Source organism: Cryptomeria japonica, chromosome 11, assembly GCF_030272615.1.
Source record: "Cryptomeria japonica chromosome 11, Sugi_1.0, whole genome shotgun sequence".
Classification (NCBI taxonomy): domain Eukaryota; kingdom Viridiplantae; phylum Streptophyta; class Pinopsida; order Cupressales; family Cupressaceae; genus Cryptomeria; species Cryptomeria japonica.
The window spans coordinates 194,067,251-194,087,334 of record NC_081415.1 but is presented as its reverse complement, the minus strand read 5'-3'; the positions used below and the strand labels follow the sequence as shown (position 1 = coordinate 194,087,334).

General features: G+C 37.3%; 1 protein-coding gene across 1 annotated transcript; it reads right to left on the bottom strand.

The window, feature by feature from the left end:
- Positions 1-5,613: 5,613 nt before the first annotated feature.
- On the bottom strand, positions 5,614-6,042 carry LOC131860125 (uncharacterized). Its single transcript, XM_059214495.1, has one exon. The coding sequence runs from the start codon at positions 6,040-6,042 to the stop codon at positions 5,614-5,616; it is 429 nt and encodes a 142-aa protein (XP_059070478.1).
- Between the last annotated feature and the right edge of the window lie 14,042 nt (positions 6,043-20,084).

Here is a 20,084-nt window from a genome sequence, read left to right as displayed (position 1 = left end):
GATTACCAGTTCAGTTTCCCCCAATTCAGAGAGTTGACGACTGTGTGCCACGTGTTTTAATTACTTAAAGTTAATATCTTGAAATCGCTAATATTTTTTTTTATGGTTTGAAAATAGCTTGAAATCGCCAATATTTTATTTTTATGATTTGAAAATAGCTTGAAATCACCAATATTTTTTTTTAATGGTTTGAAAATAGCTTGAAATCGCCAATATTTTATTTTTATGGTTTGAAAATAGGTTGAAATCGCCAATGCAAATATTTTTCTGGTTTTAAAAACATTACAATTCGCCCATGCAATTATTTTTTGGGTTTTAAAAACAGTACAATTCGCCAGGATTTTTCACAAACTTTGAGCGATCATGGCTAATTCGCTAATGGAGATTATTATTTTTCTTCGTAAACCACAAAAATTCACTAGTAAAATTAAAATTTTCTTCATAATTATACAACTTTCGCCAGGTTTTTACACCTTGTCCAAGGAAGGGGTTTCTTAAAGTTTTCCCTATTTATGACATATGCAAGTGTATATGTTATTGTATAAATGTGTGGTGTTTTGCAGGATGCAAGTACTAGACATTGACTCCACCTGGTTTCAAAAGTTTGAGCGTGTTTCTAATCCCAGTGGCAAGTTGATCAGAGGTGGCACAAGGTCTTATCACACTCTAGGCTTAGTTGGTGTCTTGTCAGTTTTAATGTTAAACCTTAGTTGTCTTGTTGGGATCTTTTGTGGTCCTAGTTGGATTGTTGACTGAGATGATAGTATATGTTGTTGTGCATAGACTTGTGTGCGAGTAATTAATTATTCATGTGGGAGTATTGCAAGTTCTATAATATTAAAGTAATACTATTTTTTGTGGATTATTATAATGGGCATTTTTAATGCATTGAAGATTATTTATTTATTATATTTTATATGCATGTGGGAGATATAAATGATATTAAGTTTAATTTATATTATTGAAGCATTTATGATTATATATGAATTTGATTATTTATTTTATTGGGTATTTGGAGTTGTGAAAATTAATTAATTAATTATTTTTTTATTATATATAGCTCATTGGTGTAAATTATTAAATGATGGTAGGTATGAATAAATATAAGTATATATTTATTTTGGGAGTTTGTAATTATTTGATGGAATTATATTGGATAAAGTACTTATGCTTATTTGTGCATTTATTTATTTTGGGTGTTTGTAATTATTTGATGATTATTTGGTGGAATTATATTGGATAAAGTACTTATGCTTATTTGTGCATTTATTTATTTTGGGAGTTTGTAATTATTTGATGATTATTTGGTGGAATTATATTGGATAAAATACTTATGCTTATTTGTGCATTTATTTATTTTGGGAGTTTGTAATTATTTGATGATTATTTGGTGGAATTATATTGGATAAAGTACTTATGCTTATTTGTGCATTTATTTATTTTGGGAGTTTGTAATTATTTGATGATTATTTGGTGGAATTATTTATTTATTTATGGTTCTATTTATTTAGTTGTTTACTTATTGTTGGTTTAATTATTTATTGTTTTGATTATTTAATTATTTGTTTTATTGTTTATTTATTTGACTATTAATTATTTATTTACTTACCCCTAGTTATGATTGGTCTTTTTGGGAGTTTTGGCTGTAAGATAATATTATTTTATTATTTATTCATTTATTTATTCTACTTACCTCATTTTATTATTAGCTTTGGGAGTTATAATTTGGAGATTAATATTATTTCATAATATTTTGCCTTGATTTTGGCAATAGTTGGTAGGATTGATTATATTTTCCATTATTTTGAGTTGGTTGTGATGGGTTATGATTTTGGATTAATTTATATAAATATAGAGCTTCGAGATAATCAGGGGGTTCTTTGGTTTTGAAAATTTTTGCATTTGAATTTTGGCGCGGAATGGAGTTTTTTGCGTATGCATGAAGATTGGAGCTTAGATTTGGTTTTATACTTCTTCAACTTACTTTCCATAACTTCAAATTCTAGGTTGGAGGATTTAAACCTTCTTATGCATTTGATTTCGAAAAGATTGTCTTCATTGTGCCTGTGAAAAGTTGATTGTTGTATATTTAATAATTTAGTTTGAGTTTGAACTTTATTGTGGTTTTAATTTAAGATGAAGTGTCAGGAATGGAGTTGTGTTTTTTATTCTATGTAATGTATTGAGTTTGGTTTGTGTCGATGCTTGTTGTGATGGTTGTATTTGAGAACTGTGTCATTAGTACCTTTGGAGGCTGTCCTCATGTTTTCATTGTTGTTATGATTGTAGTTTTCTCTTATGGTTGTTGGAAATGCATCTAGGTTTATACTTTGAGATGATTTACTAGTTGTATTGTACCTTCATTGTGTTAATTATTGCCCTTGTTATCTTCAATTGATGTCGTAATTTGTGCTCTGTGTTGATTTAGGACATATTTTTCTATTTACCTTTGCATCTGTGTCAATTTATTCCCTTTGTTGTTTATGTGCTATTTGGTTGGTCTTATGCGCTATTGTATTTATCAAATGCACTAATGCTTGGGTCATATGTACCAGTGTAATGGGTATATGCGATACTCTGCAGATTATATGTGCTAATTATTTTCTGTATGTGTTGTTGTATTTGTTATAAGTGCTAGTTTGGGCATCATAAGCGCTATTTTGGTTTGTATTTGTGCCATTGTTTATTGTGTATATGATAGAAAAATCTATGGATGCGCTAATCTAGTTAATAGAGGCGCCAAATTTTGTCACAAAAGCGCTACTTTAGTTTGTTAATGTGCTAGTTTTCTCTGTTTTGTATTCCATGGTATTTTTGCAGTTTATGCATAATTTTGTCAGACTAGAGGTTGAGTTTCAGATTCTCCGAGTTTCTTGTGTTGTTCCAGAATTGATTTATGTGATCAGAATTAGATGTTTGTATCATTTATGACTGAGAAAGATGGTTATGCCTTGCTTTATGATTGTTGGAATTCTTATTGTGGCTCTCGATGGAACTATATGATATGAGATTATGGCATTATGATTCAGATCTTTATGTATGGATCCTTGGTTGGATATTATTATGATTATTATGGTATAGTCTTGTTGCTTATGTATGTTGCTACCCTAAGATCTTGGAACATGGTTAGGGAGAGTGGGCTTTCAAGTGAGTGTCGGGATCGTGAGAGATAGACTACCAAGAGGTTCCTTGTAAGGATGCTTGGAGATCTAGACCACTAGGAAATCTTATTGGAAGTTTTCTTTTCTAAACAAGCGATAACTGAATAATTAATTTAGATGGGTTGGGTATTAGGATTGATCTAAACAAGATAATAAATTGGTTTTGGTACCCCACTCATGTCTATGGAGTGCTAGTATAGACTCGGGATGAGGTTTGGGAAGGCCTTGGAGAAGGAAAACCTAATTCCCTTGATTCTCTCATAGGTTGAGACTGTTTTGCATGATTATCAGGTGTGTCGGGTGGAGACTTGTGGTTCACTCTTCTTTATGAGGATATCATGCAATGACACTCTTCCCTACATGTGTCCTTGTTCCTTATATATTGTTTTGTTGGGTAGCCTCTAGGAGTCTTGTGCTTTTGATTTAGCATTGTGTTATAACTTGGATTATTGTTCACGTGGTTGTGTTTTCAATAGTGGTTGTTGCTTTAATTATGTCGTTTGGTTGTTAGGTGTGAGCCTAGGTCTAGAGTGTGTGTGGGACCTTGTGTCATTCTTTGAAGCACGAGGGGTGGTTCCTTATTGGTTCCACATGGTTGGGTGGTTTGATGCCTTCTTCCATTGAGATTTGCTTCTTCATTTGATGTTCTTGTGTGTGGATGAGGATTATTTATCTCTTCATCTTTTACTTGGATTCTTAGAGTAGATTGTTATGTTTCTTGAGATTGGATGGACATTATTGTATCATGTATCAACAGATATTCATATTTGTAGTTGGAGGTTAAGTATCTTGTTGTAAATATGATGTTGTAATCTTGTAAGACTGGCTATGAAATGGATGGTTGTTCTTATGGTAATGTATATGGTTCTTAATGGTAATAGACGATGCATTTATGTTGTTCTTACTTTATTGGATGTAATTTCGTAATAAGCTCTAGGTTATATGGTGTGGTTGTTCTTTTATGGAAATGGATTAGTTATGTTCTAAATGATGGAATTATGGGATAGAAATTGTAGACACCTAAAATTTGGTTAATTAATTTAATCAAATTTAAATCCCTTTCCTCTAATTAATTGATTTAATTAATTAATTTCCAATTAATTTTTTTTTTGATCGGTAAATATTTTTTCATTATATTAATGCAAAAATTTAAATATACAAAATTTGCAGTCTTTCACAAAACATGAACGCAGTAAACATGAACCCCATATCACCCATAGTCATATGTTATGAGCTACCCAACCCGACAGCTTATGATATCTAAAAACAAAAAAACCAGATCGTTGCTAGTTCTCCAAACCCAAATGTTCCAGAAATAATTAAAGTTTTGGAACAAAAACTAACAACTGAAAACATGTAAGAACATATGTAAAACACTGGCCAACAGGCCACTTACTCACTATCTTCCAGGGCCGCCTTCTCTCTTCCCTCCTCAGTGGTCGATGCTTTCCCCTTTACCGCTTCACCTTTCATCCTTGGGATGCAGTCCAGACATTTGAAGTCCGGGTCGCTCTCCAAACTCGCTAGTAGCTGAATGGCCCATCCTTTTTTGAACTTGTCTCTTAGGGCCCTGCCAGCTTCCATCCTTGCCACCACATGTAGAACATTTAAGACTTCATCTACTCTGGTTAATTTCACATAGAGCTTCATCGCTTCCCAACCCACACGGGAATGCTCTCGACATTGCTCTTTGATTTCATCCTCTGGTCCACGAACAAAAGGAAGCAATTCTTCCTGGTCATCCCCTTCCTTAATACGGATGCCAACTCAAGGTACCACCCATCCCAAGATTGAATCGACGTTTATCAAGAAATCCCCATTGATCAATTTGGTCAATGTTAGTTTTACCTTCTCCACCTCCGACTTGAACTCACAGGCCCACGCCAAAAGCAATGAGTACACCTCCATTTTAGTTCGATATCAGTGGCAGACATAAGCTACCTCCTCAACCAGCATGAGATGAGCCGCCGCCCATAGCTTCTCTGCTTTAAATCAGAAGAGTCCTTGCATCCGCTTTTCCGATACCTTGCCCAAAAAAGGCACTAGCTTCTTGTCCATTCGTAGAGTGAAATTAGCTTCCATAGTCACCTACAATTTTGAAACAACAATTCTTGCAATGCAATGTCAACAGTGCTACAAAATGCAATTGATTCTACTTCAAACAAACCCTATCATGCAACTCGAAGAGTAATGAATTCTCCACTGTCATATAGGCTGGATAATGAGTGCCAAAGATAAGGCATTAATGCCATGAGATCATATGCAGGATTTATTGCCATCCTCCACCCGCTCCGAGCATGCGTCCTGCCACAAAGAACTCCCTTCTTCAAAGAGCAGGTGCTAGCTTGGCTAATGTACTTGCCATATTTTGCTATTGATTTCATGTTGAGGACTGAAAATTTCTAAAAGGCTGCAATTAATTCCATTTCCACACGCGATCATCACCTTTCCACTATTTGGCCGCACAACTATCCAGTTCGCTTCCAATGTTAGATAGCAAGTCTGCCACTGTATTTTCTCCCCTCTTAATGTGCGAGACACAAAACTCCACAAATGTGTTGAGCTTCTCTCGGATCATAGCCACCCAATGGTTTATCTTCCAACATGGCGTGTTGCCTTTAGCTATTGCATTAATAACTATCTGAGAGTCCCCTTCTAGGTGCAACCATTGGACTTTCATATTTAAGGCTAGTTCTGTTTCTAGAAAGGCCACTTGGACCTCTACTTCATTATTAGTGCCATTCGGCAATCGCTGAGCTCCTTTGAAAATGATAAATCTACTATCATCCCTTGCCACCACCCCAGCACCTGAGGTTCCCAGATTTCCTTTTGATGCACCATCGAAATTAATCTTTATCCACTGTTTGCTTGGTGTTCCCATTTAACCTTCTCTGTAGGAGGAGAAGGATCAACCCCTGAAGACCCATTAACAGGCTAATTTCCAATTAATTAATTAAACCCCTTTCCTTCTAATTAATTAATTAACCCCTTTCCTCCAATTAATTAATCCCCCTATCCCATTCCTCTAATTAATTAATCTAATCTAATTAATGTCCCTTTTCTATCTCATTTGATTAATTACCTTTAATTAATTAAATGTCCCTTTTCCCAAAACCCCCATGAATTAATTAATTAGACTCTAATCCTATTTGAGCACATGGCTCCTAATCTTAACCCCCCATCTAACCTAAACCTTGTCCTAACCCTGGGGTTCCAACCAACCCTGTCTATCCTAACCTCCCCCAAGATAGTCATCCTCTGAACCTCTCAACCAACCCTATCCTATCCCTCCTAACCTCCATATCTACACATCATAACCAACTTACCTAATTTGGGGTAAAATATCCTATTTTGGGTGGCTTTGCCCAAAATGGACATGTGTCCTTCGGGACACATGTCACCTCTTTCCCTCTAGTTGAGCCACTTGTCCCCTTTAAGGATAAGTGTCTCCTCTTCACACCCCCTCTCCTTCCTCTCATCTTTTATATAATCCCTCCATTTTCTAGACCAAATCCTCGCAAATCCACTATTCATTCAACACATCATTAGTCTGCTGAAATCACTACTCACACTCACACATCCATTTTCATTTGCATCATCATCTTCATCAAATCATGGAGCACAATCAAGCATCCGAATCGATATCATGAGCACACATCCAATCGCGAAATAATCGAATCGAAGCAAGGATTTGGGGTTTGCATAGCTTTTCTTTGTGTTTTTGCTTTGATTTTACCATTTCAATCTTGAAGTGTTGAGTTTAATGGCTTGTTTTGGTTAATTAGTTTATCTTTTATCCTTTGTATTTGTACACACATTTTTCATCACACATTTTCTGGCATGCTTGGTGGGACCCACCACACGGGTCATTTTAACCATTTTTGTTGTTTGAGTGCATTTATTGCAGATTTTGAGCACTTGCAGGCAAATAGGTGGACCTACAAGTAATTTTCTCAATCCTATGATTTCATGAAACAATGGGTTTGCACCCTGAAACAACGGGTTCGTGCCTTGAAATCGTGGGTTTGCGCCTTGAAGCCGCGAGTTTGCTAATACCATTTTCATACGACATCAGGATTTCCATCATCACTCTCATACGAAAGGTAAAATTTTCATTAAGTTTTGAGTTTTTATAAATGATAATTGGCTAATGTCTGTTAAAACAACGGGTTTACATTCTCGCACCAACAAGTTTGCTATCTTGCACTAGTGGGTTCGCTTAAACCAATAGGTTCACTACCTTGCACCAGTGGGCTCGCTTAAATCAGTGGGTTCATTATCTTGCACCAACATGTTTGCTTAAACCAACAGGTTCTCTTTCTTGCACCAACAGGCTCGCTTAAAACAACGGGTTTGCGCCACATAGTAGCGGGATAGCTTATTAACATTTACATGATTTTTCTGAATGTTATTTTGGTACTAATCAGCTAACTTGTGTGTTAGCCTTTTAGATAGACACCAGGAATGCATTTTAGACAACCAACGGGTTCGCTTAAACGAGTGGGTTTGCACCTCAAAACAACGGGTTTGTGCCACATAATAGCGAGATCGCTAATTATCATTTACATGATTTCCCAGAATGCCATTTTAGTTCTAATCAGCTAATTTGTGTGTTATTGGATGGCTTTACTATCGTTTGTGCAACATTTCAAGCTATAAGAAGACCCCTAAGTGTTTAAACACTAACATTTTGCATGTAGGACCGCTAAAGAAAGTGGGGTTTCGTTGGAACAAATTTGCTCATTTCCTTCTTTATTTTGTGTCTTATTGTATAATTAGGCACACTTTAATTCAATTAAGGGAATGGACATGTTGTGTCTTTTGAGTAATTAGGCACACTTCAATTCAAGTAAAGGAATGAACCCCTTATCTTTTGTGTCTTGCATGCTTATGCATTTGTAGAGTGGTCCTACTGCTAACACACACTATCCTCTCCCTCTATCTCTCGTGGTCGTAGGTGCAAGAGAAAAGTGTTAGCAACACTCGATTTTACTTTCTAAGTAGGAGGGTTTGTCCCACTAAGTAGCCTATAAGGCCAGGTGAGGGGAGAATGACCCAAGTGGTACTTTCTTTTAGTCCACTATATAAATATTTGTGATTTTAGCGAAAGCTATAAATCAACTGGTAATGTTGTGTTATACTGATAGTTTCCCTTAGCATCATTATGAAAATACCTTTGTGGTCTTGATGCAAGTCAAAATCCTCTGGTGCCTGTGTGGTAGATGCATAAAATCTGTATTCTACGGGCTAGGATATCTCTTAAATGAGCTAGCCACTGCATGCATGACTACCTGATTCACCCCAAAAGTTCCCCCACTACGAGCTAATTGTTCTTTGGCATCCAAAAATCCTTCTATGTGTTAACTTAGGTGTTGTGATAAACGCATACTGAAGAAACTCCTCATGTACTCCCCCAATTCGAGATAGAAAATTCACTGGGAAGTGATAACCCAAGAATTCGAAGCTTGGCATGCCCAAGAAGTGTGTGTCGAGGGTGGAGCCAGTGCTGTCAAGCTTCTATCTATCTGGTTGGATGTGGTATTTTATGGTCAGGAGATCTAACAAATACTATCCTTTGATATCCATAGGGCTGTACTTAACTGATTTTATTTGTTTTATGGTCATATCTTCATGCTTGATGTTCTTGGTGTCAAGTCTTTTGTCGAAATATCAGTCTAGCAGGTTTGAAGTTAGGTCTAGTAGTTTGTAGTCTATTACAGTGGGTTTGCAGTCTTGTTTTAGCGGGAATGCTATCAACTTTGAGCCAAAATTGACATACTTAGCACAGTCACTGTCATTTTCTCAACCAACAGGTTTGCATCTCAAACCAGCAGGTTTTCTCTTTGTTCTAGCGGGTTTGCTTTGGCTATTTTTAAGTCCTGTTCTAGCAGGTTCGCTCTTTATACTATCTATCGTGTTGTTCTAGAGGGTTTGCACCTTGTTCCACCGAGTTTGCACATTGAAACAATGGGTTTGCACCCTGAAACAATTGGTTTTTTGTTTTTGGTGTCGTTAGTCTATCCAAGCATTTTTTCAGTCTTGCCTATCTTGTTCTAGCGAGTTTACACCCTTGTCCTAGCAAGTTTTCTTCGTATTGTCCTCCTCGGTTAGTTAAATCTCGTTCTGCTGTCGCATTTTCACTTCGTTGATTTGCAATCTTACATTTCCTCAACAGTTAGAGTCTTTATTTTATGATCTCATCCTTAGACATCTATTGCACTACCATCATGTTGTCCGCAATACATTATACACTTCTTGATATCCTGGCAGTAAAACACAGTTACAAAATTTAGGGCACTAACCCAAGGAGCACCAATCCCTGACTTTAGGGCACCAACCCAAGGAGCTACAACCCCTATTAGATTTATGGGCTACAACCCAAAGGAGCACCAACCCCTGCACCGATCTACAACTCAATGCTCACAATGCAAACTTCAAATACATAAGTTGTTATCAAGTTACAAGTGAATCTTGCAACCTTATCAAATATCTTACTCTGTTGGTGAAGTACCTTCTCTCCTTTACCGACTCACTCTTCTTCCTGCTCTGCACCTACTGCTTCTCTACTGGATCTACAACTCACTCTCTGCACATCACCGGTATCACACTCTGCTGGTATAAGAGCTATTGGTTCTTCTCTTTAACCAGTTGAAAGCTTCAACTAGGTTCACTCTCCTTCTCTTTTAGATGCTTGTTGAGCACTCGGCTGATCTTGTTCTTACTTGCAGAAGTCTTCCACTTCGCAACAACACAATATTCACCTCTTTAGCAGCAACAAACAATCTCTTTGGCCTCTTTACTTATAGCCCAAATTTCCCACCAAAAACCAATTCAAAATCCAGGTGGTTAGGGTTTCCTCACCATCCTCAAGGCAAATCAAATCCAATCAGATATTGCACGATCTGATCTTTTTGACATCTGAATGCATATCTCCGCCATAGTCGCATCTCCTTGATCATGCCTTTCTTTTTTGGCGATTTGCTTTTTACCCTCATAGGTAATCCTTCGGTCAATCACTAAAGATAGCGCGCGTTGTTTCCTTCATCTCCTCAATCTTCTCAATTTATCTTAGCTAGCTCATAGTTGTCTTCCAAACCTCAAGCCTCAAACCCGTGCAATTGCTTTGCAACATGTCCTGTGATTTGGGTGACTTTTCATTAAAGCTGACCAACCCTGCAACAACCCTATCGTTGTACATTCTATCTTTATCCAACCACGGGTTTGCCATGTTGACTCCATGTTGACTATCTACCAGCTTGGCACTTCAAGTCGGTCCAAGTAGAATCATCAACCAACCACCCTACCAGTTCCTTACTTCGACCGGTTTGCTAACCCTTCCGGTCTCAACCATTTCACCGGTTACCTTGTCATATTTGCGCTCGTCTTGAACAGTTGATGGAAACTCTCAACCCAGTTTCTAGACAATAAGTCCAAGATATCTTCTGCTACTTCACCTTGCTTATACAACCGATGGATTCATATACCGGTTACCACTCCTGAAGACACCATGTCATTAATCTTCCCAAGGCTCCATCTTCAATTAGATATTTCTACTTCTGATTGTACCACTCTGATTGATGCCTTTCCTTCCTCTACCAGTTTGTCATGGTGACACACACACACTTCACACTTCCTCTGTACTGGCAGCTCCACATACCTCTTCTTCCGATCTGGTTCATAAACCTGATCTCATGCACTTAGAGCATTCCTTCAATTTACCGGTAGATCTGGTGTGATCCTTCTAGTGCTTGCCTTTACCTCTTCATTCTTATCTCTCCAAACTAAGATGCACTCAAAGAATAATAGGAGATAAGCTCCACTTACTTGATGGAGTAACACCTTGTCTTTTGCATCCTGTAGTTCTCTTCATGTGACTTCCCTATTTGTGCAACATCTCCTCAGATAGATACATGTGATCTGATGTGAGTACATTCATAGTCAATCATAGCTTCTCATGATAACTGCTTCTTCATCTGGTGGGAGTCCTATTGTTCTATAACCTTGCAGCATATCGGTTCATTCTTCTCTTCTAGTGTTGATGTGATTCAGGTAATATTCTGCCTCTTCATCACAAGCAACCGCTCAAAACACTTCTCCATCTCATTACACAAGTCAGGCGCTAACTTGTGTACTGATGACTTATGAGATCATCTTCTTTACCATTACCGGTGTTCAACAACACTAGGTGATATCCAAGCTATCACATCCTGTACTCCTTCATATCAGTGTTGCACACACATCTCAGCTACCGGTGGTTATCCCATACCGGTTGACATCAATGACAACACAATGCCAACACTTGGTCTTAGACGTTCTTATGTTGCCGAAGTACTGTCTGTGTCGTGTCAGATTTTCCATAAGCTATCAACATTTGGAGTTCATCTTGTTTAACCTTAGTGTTAGACATTGTTACGTTGTCATTATGCTATCCACATTGCATTAGACATTTCTTGATCTTTCAGCAGTTATGACTTATCTTTTGTGGTCTTGTCCTTAGAAGTCATAGCGTTGTTATTATGCTATCTGTATTGTCATAGAAATTGCTTGATCTACCAACTTTCAGGATCTATTTTTTATGATCTTGGTCTTTCAATGTTATTACGTTGCCGTTATGTTGTCGGCATTGTGGTAGAAATCTTTGGATTATCAATAGTTGATATCTTTATCCATGTGTGTGTCTGGTCCTAGATGTCCTTGGTCTAGCTGTTGTGCTATCTACGAGTCTCTAGATTCTTGTTCGATTAGTATTCTTTGGTTCTTGGATTCACATGGCGTTTGGTCATTGTGTCTCTTTTGCATCCAGATGCTGCCGATTTTTCAGTTAGAACACTTTATGTTTCATATCTCTCAGCATCAAGATTATTGTCTATTGTCATATCTTGTCTCACAATTCTCATTGATCATTTCCTTCTTCCTACATCAGAGGTTGAACATCAAATATCCAAAATTGAACATCAAATTTCACACTCTTTCCAGCTTATTCAAAGTCAGTCCCCATCTCATCTCAGTCTTTGGTCTATCCCCCTCTTTCATCTTTCATCTCTCCAACTCATTAACTAATCATCATGTCCCAATTCTATTATGATGAGTTTGGTTTCCCTTCATTCTCTTCCACTTCACCCTATGTCAATGATGACGAGGGTATGGTTGATCAACCTGATGACACATATATCCAAATCATCTCTGAATCCTACTATGATGAGTATGGTCATTCCTCATTTTCTTCCACTTCATCCTATGTCAATGATGATGAGGGCATGGTTGATCAACCCGGTGACATAGATCTCTAGGTCATGTCGCAATCTTATCTCACTTCTCCATCCAGTTCTAATCTTCCATCTTATCTAAATTCTCCATCATGTTCTAATCTTCCATCCTATCTCAATTCTCCATCTGGTTCTAATCTTCCATCCTATCTCAACTCTCCATCCGGTTCTAATCTTCCATCCTATCTAAATTATCCATCCGGTTCTAATCTTCCATCCTATATCAATTTTCCATCCGGTTCTAATCTCCCATATTATCTCACTTCTCCATCTAGTTCTAATCTCCCATCTTATCTTACTTCTCCATCCAGTTCAAATCTCCCATATTATCTCACTTCTCCATCCAGTTATAATCTTCCATCTTATCTATATTCTCCATATAATGCCCACCAAAATACCCTAGATAAAATACACTGACTACAAGAAAATAGAGATAATTTACTTTTAAATATCTACTAATGCAACTAACACAAATAACAATTCATGTGTAATGAACATCCATTAACAAAATACTTTTGCCATCATACATATAGGAATGTTATGCAAGCAGAAACAACACATCACAACATTAGCCTTCCCTAGGGAATCTCAACGTCATTACTTAAACCTATCCATAAGTAGTAACATAACATCATAAACATGATAACACATTTACTACCATGATCCAATTACATACTAACTCCTATATTAACTATCCTTTCCATGCATACATGATCATTCACTATTCTATAACATGAATGCATCCAACTACAATACATACATCTACCATTCCTTTTAATTTCTTTTAAAGCACCAATACCAAATGTTCCTAATCCCAATCATTTATTAATAATCTAACATCACAACTAATCCCAAGATGATCTATCAAATTTCCATTTCCCCCCCACTACTATATCCATATGCATAAATCCATATCCATTACTCTATTAATAAACCAATATCACATGATACACCATTAAGCTCACCTAGGATACAATCTACCTTTTACATGAATACAAAATCCTTTTACATCAAGGTGTTGGCAATTGACACTCATCCGAACTTATGGTGTTGTTGTTGATGACAACATACATTATTTTGTGTTGGATACTTATCTAGTATCCTCTGGTATTCAAGGTTTAACATCTGACATTCAAGGAAACCGACAAACTAGGAACTGGTATTTGGAGGCCAACATAGAAGATTGATCCGGCAAAGGTTTTAGCGGCAATGGTCATGAAGATTAAAGTTTATATTTTTGTCTAAGACGACATGTATTTATCTTTTGTAATATGATTGTAAGCCGATATAAGGCATTCATGTTTATGTATGCAAAGGATATATAAGTCAGTCCGGCTAGGTCATTTTGATATATAGATGCGATAGGTCATGTGATATTATGCGAGCAAGATCTTGATCGACATAATTGATCTATTGTCAGTCTTGGTTATTTGTGGAAAGGATTGGGAAGCGAACAAGGTTACCGGTAAGGAAGGAGACAATGATAACTAGTACAGTCTATACTTAAACTGGAACTCATCCAACATATCTGATGCACACTCAAAGTTTAGAGTTTTGTTTGTAATTCAGTACTTTGTATCTATAGTCAATGAGGCTCCTTTGCAATGAGTAGTGCGCTCTAGGCAGTGTGCCTTCCTGGATGTGTATGCCCCTATCTTATGTAATATTTATTCAACTGGCCAGTGGATAGATATTGTGGGTCACAAATCCCACCATGGTTTTTCCTCTTTGAGGTTTTCCACGTATAGATATTTGGTGTTATGGTTTTGATCTTTATGGTTGCTTTGTTATTCATTATATTCTGTTTATATACATACTGACTGTTAATTGGTAAAGTATCTAAAGGAATTAAATTTTACTTAACCAGTAGAGCACTGATTCATTCCCTCTCTCTCAGTGTTCTTGGATTCCAATAATTGGTACCAGAGCCTTGTGCCTCGGATTAAGTCTAACAACTTGAGGAAGATCCTTTATCCAGAATCCATGGAGATGAGTTTGGAGAAAGAACTTGAAGTAGCACTTGAAGAATATGATTCTGAAAGATTCAAGAACTTAAAGTTGCAAGATGAGTTGAACTTTGAAAAAGAATTTATACTTACCTTGTAGGAGAGGTTATCATCTGGTCAAGCCGCAAGGAAGGAACTCTTACAAAATCAAGATGATGAAGAAAAGAATGCCCTTAAGGAATTATGTCAAAAGTTGAGTTAGGAGAATAATGTCAAGAAGAATGAGATGCAAGCCATAACCATGAGGATGTCCAAGGAGATTGAAGACCGGAAGAAGAATGAAGAAAATATTGCCATATCTATGAGAGACAGATAAGAGGAATGCATTAGGTTGGAACATGAAAATGATGTGTTGAAAACTAAATTGGTGCAATCATAGAATAATGAGAAAGAGTTGGAAAGAATGGTGATAGTCCTAAGAAGTGATCTAGATGCTGCAAATGAATACAAAGAAAAGTTCAAGGTCAATTCTGCAAAGCTTGATGAATTATTGAATGATCAAAGAGACTCTGGAGACACTAGAGGTCTTGGATTTGAGCATGGAGAAAGCTCTGGTACTACAAACCAGGAGAATCCACCAGACAATTGGAATCATAAATCATCGGAAAGGCAACCCAATGCACATAAATTTAATGGTAGATGCATTGTTTGCAAATAAGTTTGGTCATATAGAAAGTCAATGTAGAAATAGAGTAAATCAGAATAATAATTTAGTTCCCGATCAGTGTTCAAATTGCAAAAAGTATGGTCATAGGACAACAAATTGTAGAATAAATGTGAGATGTCAAGCATGTGGAAAGTTTGGGCATATGGCTAATCAATATAGGTCAAGAAATGATCAAGACCTTACAACATGGCAGTTCAGAAAAAAACAATGTTACTTGTTATGCATGCAACAAAATAGGACATATTGCTAAATTTTTGCAGAAGCAAAAACTCACCAGCAGGAAATGATGAGAAGGAAAACAAAAGGTTGATGATATCTAGAAGGAGCATGAGAATAAATGGATCAAAAAGTCTGAGGATCAACTGGCTGAAGCAAATACCTTGGTTAATCAACCGATATAGCAGAATGTTCCTACACCGACAAGAGACTCATTTGGTAACTAAGGCATTAGCCTTAGGGGGAGGCAAATTGATGATAGATCTTGCATTACCCCCAGTAGTGGTCTAAAAGCTTGTTTCAGACTTTGGAGAAGTCTTTCTGGAGATTCACCATCACAGATTTGATGGATCCAAGATCCAATATGATATACCGACATGCATTTATGTCAATAAGGAATTAGGGTTCTACATGTTAAAAGGCTAAAGTGATTCATTTTTCATCACCAAGCATTCAGAGCAAAGCAGAGTGAGTTTAAGGCAACCTAAGGCGATTAAGATAATTTTCACTAAATTCTAATACATTCAGAGCGAATTTTCAAGGGTTTTCACTGGTGAAGTCTGTGAGGTATTTTATCATTTTTTCAAGCTATCTTTTCAAATCGCAATGGCTTTTTGATCTGATCCCACTTTGGTAGATGTGGCAATGCCTGTTGTGGTTGATATTAAGGAATGCCCATGCTCAGTTTTCAAGAATTACCCCATATTGTAAAGGTTGATGATTTGGTAGGTGCATTTTCAAGGGTTCCCGATGATGTAATCTATGTCGAGGATGTTAGGGCATATATTCACTACACCTTGGAGGAAATCTGAAGGATCGAGGTTTCACTAATATTTTGGAGATGCTTGAGTTTAAAGATGAAATTATTCAGTATGTGTTGAGTTGTGTCCATGGTGAATTCATATGGGTAGACCGGCCTTATAAGATCACTAAGGAGGCTATTTGTGCAATCATGCCCCAGGTTGGACAGACATTGGGAATGAAGAAAATTTTGAACAATAAAGTCAATAAGTTAACCGGTGCCACTTTCGACAACCGGTCAATGAGGATAAGCAATATCAAGGACAAGGTCATGCAATTTTCCATTATGATAATTGGATATAAGGTAACTCAATCTAATTGGTTGAACTTTGTCTCTAGTTCTTATATCTATTGTGCACATAAGATGGTTAAGGAGAATGAGAAATATGATCTATGTCAATGGATGTATGATGAGTTAATCTTGAATCTAGGGAAGATTAAGGGAGAAAATAAAGGTGTATTCTGGTATGGTAATCTTGTTGTTTATTTGATGCTTTTCTTTCTTAATGAGACCCCAAGATCCCGTAAAAGGCAATGGGCCTTTAACATTCTGGTAGGGAAGCAAATCAAGGATGCCTTAAGAAGCATAGGTCAGGACATGGACAAAATTTTATGGGGTTATTTTTGTTGAACACAAAATGCCACTGAGAGGGGGGGGGGGTGAATTAGTGATTCCTATTTTTTCTTACAGATCTAATCTTCAGATCAACCGGTTATATGCTTAACCACTAAACAGTCATACCAACAATGCAAGAGAGAAAAACTAAAGAGATCATTTACACACAAGAAACTCACAACACCAGATCTATGAGGAAAACCCAATATGGGAAAAACCTTGGTGAGAAGAGCTGCTGGAGACTACTGCTCCAATCTAGCCTCACAGGTAAAACACAGGTTTACAAATATTTTGGGCACCAACCCAAGGAGCACCAACCCCTACACTTTTAGGGCACCAACCCAAGGAGAACAAACCCTTGCACCAAGCTTCAACTTGGCAATGTATAATGAAATACTATTTGAATACAGTTAAGGCTTCTTGTTGCAAATGAACTTTACAACTCTTGAATGAACTGACTCTCTTCTGGTTTGCAGTCCTTTCTCCTCCACTAGAACTCCCACCACCTAATGTGACATCGCTGTCTATATCTCTCAAACTCTGTTATCTTTCTCTCCCTCTCACATACAATCTCTCGACACACTATTTCACTCTAGGATGTTTCCTGCTCTGCCACACCTTACCAGTTAGGCTCATCTGTCAGACTATGAGATTGCCAGAAGAATATTCTCACCGGTTTGCTTGCTCACTCCCCCTGCAACTTGTTTAGATCACCTTCTGAATTCTTCTTGTCGCTCACTCTTCCTTATCTTCCCCTTTCAATCTTCACAACATCATCATCTTCTATCCATAGTTCCCCCTTTTTATTAGATGATTTCCCACCAAGAAGTAATTCAAAATTTTGATGGTTAGGGTTTCCTCACCATCTACGAGGCAAACCAAATCCAATCAAATCTTGCAAGATCTGATCACCTTGATGTCCATCTGTTCATCTCTATTATTTTCGCGCCTTTTAAGATACATTTTTCAAACAAGGGAAATATGATCCTTTATATAGATCTACATCTGTCAAACTACTATTAATGCCTCTGTTGTTTCCTTCTCGAGGTATTCTTTCAATCTGATCTTCTTGCTTTGATCCAGGTGCCAACTACTCCCCTGATCTTCCTTTGTCATTCCTTCTTCCTCGAGCCGCATTTAGTCTAATGCAGTCCCTTGATTTGTGGTTCCTTCATTAATGGTGAATAGCTGATTCATTAACCGTGTGGATGAAGCTTCACCAACCACACCCTACTTGCCACCTCAACTTCACACGACATCACACCGATCAAGACACGACCTTCCAATGTTCAGTCGGTTCGACAAACACATATCGGTAAAACCCTTTGCCAGTAGAGTGTTCTTCTCCTATTGACCAATATAGCATCTTGTACCGGTTGCACATCTTAACATTCCGCCTCTTCATCATTAACCAAGAAACCATCCTCCATGCTCAATCTCCACTGGTTGACATCAATGATAACTTAGTGCCAAAATGCCAATAATTTCAAGGCTTTTCAGAAGACAATGAAGCAGAGGGAAAGAGTACCTAAGAACATTGCTGATAAGTACTCTACTAAGATCTGATTTATGGTCAAGAAAGATGAAACTTTAATGGAAGTAGAGCAACCTAGAAAGGTATGGGTAACTGAGATGGGCTATGAAGTTGATGCAAAGATCTTGGATCTATATGCCAAGATGCTTATAGATGCCCCGATAGATGAATCTGAGAAGACTTTTGGGACAACTAAACAGAAGGAATTGGAGGTGCAAATTGGATTCAGTAAGAAGAAGATGGAATGCCAGATAAAGAAGGTAGGACAGGCTATTGAGAAGATGTCTATTGAGATCAAACAAATTATTGGACTAGCAGAGTCATCCTCTTCGGCAACAGTTTAGGCCTCATCGGTAGTAGCAACCAGTAGAGGTATAATGAAAAGAAAGAAACCAGAAACTTTTATTGCTCCTGTTGCTTCTGGATCTGAGATTGAAGATGAACCTCCTAAGATACCCAAGATTTACATGAGAATTTAGAGGAAGAAGCCCGAGGATGGAAAACAACAAAAAACCAAGGTCACCCCTCCGAAAACTCACAAGCAATCATTGAAGGAGAGGAAGTCTACATAGAAGAGGAAACCAGTAAAAGAGACAGCTCCCACTCCCGGTAAGAAGAATAAATCTAAATTGGATTTGGCTCTTGAATCTGGTAAAAGTGTTAATGTTATCCCTCCTTTATCTATAGCTGAATTGGTAGAACAAATTACTAAGGATGGAATTTTGAGTAATTTACAATATTAATATGAAAATATGGATGATGTTGAGCAAAAGGAAATTGAGGAAGCAATTTTTCTATACCTAGATATATATAAGAAGGCCTTAGTTGAGATTGAACAACAAATTCTGGCATAATTGTATAATAAACTAGATGCTAGGAGACTATCTGCGCTTGAGGAAGATAAACAAAGATTCAGGAATTGTTAACTATTTGTGGTGCTATAACTAGAGAGGAGATGCATCAGTGTCTTGAAGTTGCAAATAAATTTTTTTTCTAGAGTAAGCCCAGGCATATCGACTTAATGGTAGGAAGAGTGAATGAAATAGTTAAGGAGACTCATGAGGCATGGGTACAATTCTTTGTTGATAATCCAGGATTATTTACATCACTGAATATTCCTAAGTCTGACATTCTAGAAATCTTGGTCGATGCTAGAGGGAAAGTTATATTAGGTGAAGACCCACCAATTTTGGATAAGAAAATGACTAAGGATATTCCTTTGGCAGTCATGGATGTACATGATATTGAGGAAAATGAATCAACAGACAATATTCAGGACAATTTTTCTCCAGTTATTGATATAATGGCATAAGATATATCTACACCAATTGGCAAAGCCACCGGTGCTGAGGAAAAGGAAGAGGAGAAGTAGAAAGGACCAAAATAGATTGAAGTCAGGGTACTGATACCCTCACCGGTTGTTGGTCCCTCATTGTTGGCACTTGGCACATCCGGTCAAGTAGATTTTAGGCATTTTGGAGAGAAGAACATAGAGCAGTTGAGAAGTTTTGAGCTAATGTTTGTTGCAACTCAGAAGTTAATGAAGGAAGGATCTAGGGATAAGCAGGTGATTGAGCAGGCCAATCTAGTCCTGCAACAGCTTGCACTAGAACATAAGGTTAATTAGGCATCCAGTCCCTCTGGTAAGCTTAAAGGTTTGACTGAGCATATTGCAAAATAGTACAAAACTCTTCAACAAGTGTCAAACCGACAGTTGGTGGAAAGATACAATACAACTAGGAAGGTCACTTGAGATAATATGATCACATCAGACAAAACTAAGCTGAAAAAAGAAATAACAAGGATTGATGAAGCAC